General features: G+C 43.4%; 1 protein-coding gene across 2 annotated transcripts in view; it reads right to left on the bottom strand.

Annotated features, from left to right (window-relative positions):
- Positions 1-855: 855 nt before the first annotated feature.
- ABHD14B (abhydrolase domain containing 14B) overlaps positions 856-8,652 on the bottom strand; it is a 35,661-nt gene continuing 27,864 nt past the window's right edge. For both annotated transcript variants that reach the window (XM_056525117.1, XM_056525116.1), the window contains exons 2-4: positions 8,228-8,439; positions 5,214-5,455; positions 856-1,169 (exon numbers count right to left, since the gene is read on the bottom strand). In XM_056525117.1, the coding sequence (XP_056381092.1) occupies positions 987-1,169; positions 5,214-5,455; positions 8,228-8,435 (633 nt within the window). In that variant the 5' untranslated portion in view covers positions 8,436-8,439 and the 3' untranslated portion in view covers positions 856-986. The remainder of the gene's footprint in view (positions 1,170-5,213; positions 5,456-8,227; positions 8,440-8,652) is intronic.

The raw sequence follows: 8,652 nt of genomic DNA, 5'->3' as shown, positions 1-8,652 counted from the left end.
TCACAGCATTTCCACACACACAATCCTCAGCATAAAATCTGCTCAAAATCATGCAGATCTGCTTAGAGATGAGCGAATTTACAGTAAATTCGATTCGTCACGAACTTCTCGGCTCGGCAGTTGATGGCTTATCCTGCATAAATGAGTTCAGCTTTCAGGTGCTCCCGTGGGTTGGAAAAGGTGGATACAGTCCTAGGAAAGAGTCTCCTAGGACTGTATCCACCTTTTCCAGCCCATGGGAGCACCTGAAAGCTGAACTCATTTATGCAGGATAAGACATCAACTGCCGAGCCGAGAAGTTCGTGACGAATCGAATTTACTGTAAATTCGCTCATCTCTAGATCTGCTGCTAGTCCGCAGTGTCTCTGCAGCACAATTGACACTAATCTGCTAACACTGCTGCTGGGCTGACTTAGCATCATGGTCAGTTGCATATTTCAGCTGGCTGCTTGGTCACCTTTAGGCCGGGTTCACACTGTGGAATCATAGGACAGAATTTCAGCCAGAGATCCCGTAGGTGGCACTAGGACTGTGCAGACTGTATTTCCGTCCACTCAAAAATGTATTGCTCTCTATGGGGACTGCAATACAGTCTGCACGGTCCTAGTGCCGCCCATGGGATCTCTGGTTGAAATTCCGTCCAAAGATTCCACAGTATGAACCCGGCCTTACACTTATTTTGCTGCTCCAGGTCCTTAATGGGAAATGAGAGACTAATGGCCCCATCACAGCTCACGGTCATGCACTGATATCTACTATTAAAAAAATAAAAATAAACCAAGGATACTTCCCAAACTGTTAAAAAGCGCCAATAACCCTGCTAGAATGATGTCACATGAGTACATTGAATCATTGCAAATCTCTTTATTTTGCTCTTTATTGGCCCCTTGTATTGACTGGTGCAATTGGAATCAGTTCAATGACCAATCTGATCGACTTCCCTACATAATGGGGTGAGTATAACTGTGGAGAGTCTGGCTGTCAGATTATTTCAGGCGGCCCAGAAACTCCAGGAGCTTTTGGTGCCAGGTGTCCGGATCATCCAGGTAACAGGCGTGTCCTGCCCCCTTCATGCAGAACACTTGACTATTGGGCAGGTTCTTCAGGTTGTTCAGCGAGACTTCTCCTAGCTGTTCATCACCATCACCGTAAACTATCAAGGCAGGAAACTGGGCAAAAGGGAAAAACAGAAGATCATCAGTGCTGGATTACTGGATATCAAGAATGTCCTGCTGTAAGGCTTTATAGAAGGTGTATACATTACACCAGGCATTACAGCAAAACATACTGGAAAAGATTTAAAATTGGGTGTTTTCCCTGATTTTGAGCGTTTTCATTGGAAATTTTTTTTAATGTGTTTTAGACACTCACAGAGGGGAGAGGCTTTGTCAGGAGGGTTGAGGCTTAAATATTTAAACCAGCCTTAATGGCGTATTCCATATTATAATACTTATCTTCTAATCACTGGGGGTTTGATCATGGGGGTTTCGACTGCTGGAATCCCCGATGATCTTGAGAACGGGCACCTAAGTCTCACCTTGGATGGAGTGGTGAGTTGGGCATGCGGCTAAATCACTCTATTCATTGTGTATGCAGCTGATGATAGCCAATGGCTGTAGTCAGCGACCTCCAGTGGCTCCATAGGCTGTGTAATGTATAAACATAGCCTGACAACACCTAAAAATCTGGTCCCCTAGACCTAGCAACAAAGAGAAGAACTGGAAATGCAGCTGTAGTAAAAGGCAATATGTATAAAGTAGACTTTACAACTTAAAGGGGTATTCCGCTGCTCAGCGTTTGGAACAAGCTGTTCCGATCGCTGGAGCTGGCGTCGGGAGCTTGTGACGTCATATCCCCACCCCCTCATGATGTGATGCCCCGCCCCCTCAATGCAAGTCTATGGGAGGGGGCGTGACAGCCGTCATGCCCCCTCTCATAGACTTGTATTTCGGGGGGCGGGGCTATGTCACAAGCTCCCGGCTCTGGCTCCAGCGTTCGGATCAGTTTGTTCCAAATGCTGAGCAGCAGAGTACCCCTTTAATAGGAGCCTCCAACTTAACATAAAGGGGTACTCCGGTGGAAAACTTTTTTTTTTTTTTTAAATCAACTGGTGCCAGAGAGTTAAACAGATTTGTAAATTACTTCTATTAAAAAATGCTTTTCCTTTATTATTTCTCTTCTGTCACGACCACAGTGCTCTCTGCTGACATCTCTGTCCATTTTAGGAACTGTCTAGAGCAGGAGAAAATCCCCATAGCAAACATATGCTGCTCTGGAGATTTCCTAAAATGGACAGCAGAAGTCAGCAGAGAGCACTGTGGTCATGACAGAAGAGACAGAAAAAAAAAATCCAAAAAGTAAAGCATTTCCTCTTTAGTATACAGCCCCTAAGAATTACTGGAAGGATTAAAATATTTTTAATAGAAGTAATTTACAAATCTGTTTAACTTTCTGGCACCAGTTGATTTAAAAAAAATTAAAGTTTTCCACGAGAGTACCCCTTTAACCCCTTAAGGACGCAGGACGTAAATGTACGTCCTGGTGAGGTGGTACTTAACGCACCAGGACGTACATTTACGTCCTAAGCATAACCGCGGGCATCGGAGCGATGCCCGTGTCATGCGCGGCTGATCCCGGCTGCTGATCGCAGCCAGGGACCCGCCGGCAATGGCCGACGCCCGCGATCTCGCTGGCGTCCGCCATTAACCCCTCAGGTGCCGGGATCAATACAGATCCCGGCATCTGCGGCAGTTCGCGATTTAAATGAACGATCGGATCGCCCGCAGCGCTGCTGCGGGGATCCGATCTTTCATAACGCAGCACGGAGGTCCCCTCTCCTTCCTCCGTGCGGCTCCCGGCATCTCCTGCTCTGGTCTGTGATCGAGCAGACCAGAGCAGGAGATGACCGATAATACTGATCTGTTCTATGTCCTATACATAGAACAGATCAGTATTAGCAATCATGGTATTGCTATGAATAGTCCCCTATGGGGACTATTCAATTGTAAAAAAAAATGTAAAAAAATGTAAAAGTAAAAAAAAAGTGAAAAATCCCCTCCCCCAATAAAAAAGTAAAACGTCCGTTTTTTCCTATTTTACCCCCAAAAAGCGTAAAAAACATTTTTTATAGACATATCTGGTATCGCCGCGTGCGTAAGTGTCCGAACTATTAAAATAAAATGTTAATGATCCCGTACGGTGAACGGCGTGAACGAAAAAAAATAAAAAAAAGTCCCAAATTCCTACTTTTTTAATACATTTTATTAAAAAAAAAATTATAAAAAATGTATTAAGTTTTTTATATGCAAATGTGGTATCAAAAAAAATACAGATCATGACGCAAAAAATGAGCCCCCATACCGCCGCTTATACGGAAAAATAAAAAAGTTAGAGGTCATCAAAATAAAGGGATTATAAACGTACTAATTTGGTTAAAAAGTTTGTGATTTTTTTTAAGCGCAACAATAATATAAAAGTATATAATAATGGGTATCATTTTAATCGTATTGACCCTCAGAATAAAGAACACACGTCATTTTTACCATAAATTGTACGGCGTGAAAACAAAACCTTCCAAAATTAGCAAAATTGCGTTTTTCGTTTTAATTTCCCCACAAAAAGTGTTTTTTGGTTGCGCCATACATTTTATGATATAATGAGTTATGTCATTACAAAGGACAACTGGTCGCGCAAAAAACAAGCCCTCATACTAGTCTGTGGATGAAAATATAAAAGAGTTATGATTTTTAGAAGGCGAGGAGGAAAAAATGAAAACGTAAAAATTAAATTGTCTGAGTCCTTAAGGCCAAAATGGGCTGAGTCCTTAAGGGGTTAAAGGGAAAAGGTCACCCATTCCCCCACACTAAACCCGATACACCGAGTTATAGTGTGGGTGAACAGGAGACCAATGTGGGATTTCTGACCGATAAATGTACCTGCAGTCCGGCACCCGGTCCTCCTGAAGTTTGGCTTCTTCCAGCGCTGAATTGTACGCTGGAGGCGGACCTGTCTGCTGGATTTGAATATTCATGGTTTCTGGTTATGTGAGCGCTTGTGCCTACTGAGCGCTCACATGACCAGTGCCTATGAATATTCAAATCCAGCCAGAGGGCCCACCTCCAGCGCGCAACTCAGCTCTGGAAAAAGCCGAACTTCAGAGGGACTGGGCGCCAGACTGCAGGTACGTATATCGGTCAGAAACGCTTCTTCGATCTCCTGTTCACCTGCACTATAACCTGGTGTATCTGGTTTAGCGTGGGTGAACGGGTGACTGTTTTCCTTTAAAGGGGTACTCCGGTGAAAACTTTTTTTCTTTTAAATCAACTGGTGGCAGAAAGTTAAAGATATCTGTAAATTACTTCTATTAAAATATCTTAATCCTTCCTGTACTTCTTAGCTGCTGATTACTACAGAGGAAATTATTTTCCTTTTGGAATGCTCTCTGATGATCTCACGAGCACAGTTCTCTCTGCTGACATTATAATAATGCTGTATTTATTATTGTTGTCCTTACTGGGATTTGAACCCAAGTCCCCAGCACTGCAAGGCAGCAGTGCTAACCACTGAGCCACCATGCTGCCCTAAGCATACATCTGCTATGCATCTGCTATGCATGGTTGCTAAAATGGACAGAGATGTCAGCAGAGAGCACTGTGCTCGTGATGTCATCAGTGTTCCAAAAAGAAAGGAATTTCCTCTGTAGCATTCAGCAGCTAATAAGTACTGGAAGGATTAAGATTTTTTTAATAGAAGTAATTTACAAATATGTTTAACTTTCTGGCACCAGTTGATTTAAAAGAAAAAATGCTTTCACCGGAGTACCCCTTTAAGAACATATACGGTATATATTATTTAGCCACCAGGTGATACACGCTATTACTAGGCCATCACTTTTAAAAGGAACATTAATCAGCTATCTACAGCATACATGATAAATGTTTGATCATTGAGGGCCTCACGACCGGGATCATCACTGATCATTAGAACAAGACTTTAGGGTCCCCAATTTCTTCTCGCTGCATGACAATGGTGAGAAGTTTGAATGGAGTGACAGTGGAGCATGTTTCCAATGTCTCAGCCCCTTTAAAGTGGCAGTGTGCATGTTTGACTGTTGTGCCATGGAATCTTGTGTCTCAGTGAGGAAGAACATGAGACTCAAACCCCAGTTCTAGAGATCGATGGGCGAGGCTTCTGCACACTTATTTGTCTGTTACCTGAGCTCGTCTGTAATCCTCCGCTTTAAACTTGTCTGTACAGATAGGGGCAACTGGCACATATGCAGCGACATTTTGTGGGTTATTCAGGACGAAGGAGAGAGAGTACATGCCGCTGAGAGAGGGGCTGATAATGGCAGCTGGGACCATATTTAAGGCATCCAAGACGTCTTGTATGAAGCTGGGGGGGGCTGGTTCCCCTAATGGACTAGGGGCCTTAGCATCTGATGAGCGTCCTAGTCCTAAATGAAAGGTAATACAGAGTATCATAAGAGGCACCAGAACCAGAGGCAGCATCAGAAATCAGATGAACATAGCTAAAAAGGGTACTCGGGTGGAAAAAAAAAATGTTTTCAATTGAACTGGTGCCATTAAGTTTAAACAGATATTTATATTACTTATATTTAAAAATCTTTATCCTTCAAGTACATATCTGCTGCTGTATGCTCCAGAGGAAGTTGTGTAGTTCTTTCCAGTCTGACCACAGTACTCTCTGCTGACACCTCTGTCCGTGTCAGGAACTGTAGAAGCAAATCCCTATAGCAAAGCTCACCTGCTCTGGACAGTTCCTGACATGGACAGAGGAGGCAGCAGAGAGCACTGTGGTCAGACTGGAAAGAACTATACAACTTCCTCTGGAGCATACAACAGCTGATAAGTAGTGGAAGGATTAAGGTTTAAAGATTTTAAATAGAAGTAATTTACAAATCTGTTACAAAACTTTCTGGTACCAGTTGATTTGAAAACCGTAGTAAACCATTTTTAGGTCCAACATCCAGTGATAATATGTTTCTTAGTTTTCCCTTTAGTATTCAGAGATCCATTTTTCTGATACAAAGCTCCAAATCCCCTGCATAGACATTATAACATTATGTGTGCCGATCCAGCCACCGCTAGGGTGGATCTTGGAAGCTTACTGTAATCTGTGTTAATATAGAGCTTAATGTATAAACACTGTGCAGTAAGCTCCCCCTGGTGGTGACAGCAGGAAGCCAGAATGTGACTGATTATGCCAGCATTTGAAGCTATGTATCAGAAAAACAGGGTTCAACCTATCAAGTAGTGTTTACTAGGGATGTAAGAAAAAATCGATTCTCGCGATAATCGCGATTTTTCATTTGCCGATACAGAATCGATTCAAAATATTTTTGAATCGATTCTTTTAGGGATGTGGAATTTTTTATAAAACGCACTTTTCTTACCTGCCAACGAGCCCGCGGAGCTCCGGTAAAGGTGTTCGGTCCCCGGGCTGTATTCTTCTTACTTCCTGTTAGTCCGGCACGTCACATGGAGCTTCAGCCTATCACCAGCCGCAGCGATGTCCCGCCTCCGCTGGTGATAGGCTGAAGCTCCATGTGACGTGCCGGACTAACAGGAAGTAAGAAGAATACAGCCCGGGGACCGAACACCTTTACCGGAGCTCCGCGGGCTCGTTGGCAGGTAAGAAAAGTGCGTTTTATTTTATTTTGCAGCCCGGACGGGATAACATAAAAAAAAGTGTGCACCGGAGTACTAGATCGCCGCTGTCAAAGCTGACAGCGGCGTCTATTGGGATCTATGAATGCTCCCAGGTGGGCGATATATCGCGATGTATCGTCACCTAGACGGTATCGCGATATATCGCGATATATCGAATCGCCACACTGGTATCGCGATTCGAATCGAATCGCCAAATTCTTGGCGATTCACACCCCTAGTGTTTACCAATAAGTGTGCCTCCAGCTGTGGCAAAAACTCCCAGCATGCCAAGCAAACAGCTGGAGGTACACTGGTTGGGAAACACTGCTATAGAGAGTTATAGAATATTTGGAAATTTATCAGCATAGAATTATGGATTATTTAGGTTACAAAAATGGTGTAGAAGGGATGACATTCCCTTTAAATCTTGCAGCTTTCAAATTTGCTCTGCGTTTTAATACAATTTAACAGTGTTTACATTCAGATGATAAAGGGGTACTCCAGTGGATTTAAAAAAATATTTTAAATATGCGCATGCTGCTTGCAAAAATACAAAATAAATACAAATTAAAAAACACCATTGCTTACCTCCCACGATCACCCTGGTGCCTCTGTTATCGATACTTCAGTTCCCGATATGATCCACTTTTTGCTGTTTGGGGTGGATGTATTCACAGTGCAGCTCAGCAAAATGCTGCCCGCTGCGGTGTCTCTCCTCAGCCAGTGATTAGCTTTGTTTTTTTTTCTTTTTTTTGAAATGCCAACTATGGGGGAGATTTATCAAAAGTGTCCAGAGGGAAAGTTGCTGAGTTGCCCATAGCAACCAATCGGATCGCTTTTTTTCATTTTTGAAAGCCTGTGAAAAATGAAAGAAGCGATCTGATTGGTTGCTATGGGCAACTCAGCAACTTTCTCTCTGGACAGGTTTTAATAAAACTTATGTATTTTCCAAACGGAATTACTATTGGAAAACACAAAGCAGCAGCCTCCCATTTTCCTCAATGGGATTATTCTGCACCATTTACACTACGGAATTTTTGGAATCCGTTTAGAAATGCAGCCGTCCTATCGCTGACAATGAGCCCTGACTGCTAACAGCGGAGGGTTTGTTATGACGTCTCAGTCAAGACAATCCTTTTGTGAGATCTCTGCTGTTACAATGTATCTGTGCAGGGAAAATATAACAGTCTGAAGTCTAGACTATTCCTGAGAGAACCGTCTAGACTAGTTACAACTGTAACAGACCCTCAGCCATGAGGGGAAAGCTTGTTTATTAAAAACCACATTCCTCTACAAAAATCTGTGTAGAGGAAAAGTGGATCAGTTGCCCATAGCAACCAATCAGATCGCTTCTTTCATTTTTTTAAAACGGCCCCTGAAAAATGTAAGAAACAATCTGGTTGCTACGGGCAACTGATCAACTTTACTTCTGCACAGGTTTTGGGAACCTCCCCCCCAATGGCTTTGGTATGTGTTATTAGAAGAGAAAGGCCAACCTCCCCTAATTTTACAGAAGTCTTGTACTGAAAGAGTTAAACAAAAGGGGAGGATCTCACCAGGCAGATCAATTGCGACAGCGCGATGTCCTGCAGCCGCCAACTTGTACAGAGTTCCCAGTTCCAGCCAGGTCTGGGAGGAGAATCTGATGCCATGGAGCAGGAGGACGGGCGGCCTGGATGAGCTCTGTGCTGGGACCGCCTCACGGAAAAATAATGTCTGTCCAGAAACACTGATGGAGCCCTCCTCTATCTTCGCCTCTGCCATGTTACTTGGAAAGGAACAAAGCAAATCTCAGTTACATGGGAATTCTTACATAGATTTGCATCCCTGTGTCAGACTTCACTGTAGTTCTGGCATTCTGTTAATGAACCAGGAGGTTCAGGATGATCTACCTATATAGTTCCTATTCCAGTGTTTCCCAACCAGTGTGCCCCCAACTGTAGCAAAACTACAACTCCCAGCATGCCAGGACCGCCGAAGG

This window comes from Hyla sarda, chromosome 6, assembly GCF_029499605.1.
Source record: "Hyla sarda isolate aHylSar1 chromosome 6, aHylSar1.hap1, whole genome shotgun sequence".
Taxonomy (NCBI): domain Eukaryota; kingdom Metazoa; phylum Chordata; class Amphibia; order Anura; family Hylidae; genus Hyla; species Hyla sarda.
The sequence above is the reverse complement of the archived record's forward strand: the minus strand, read 5'-3'. Positions and strand labels throughout refer to the sequence as shown.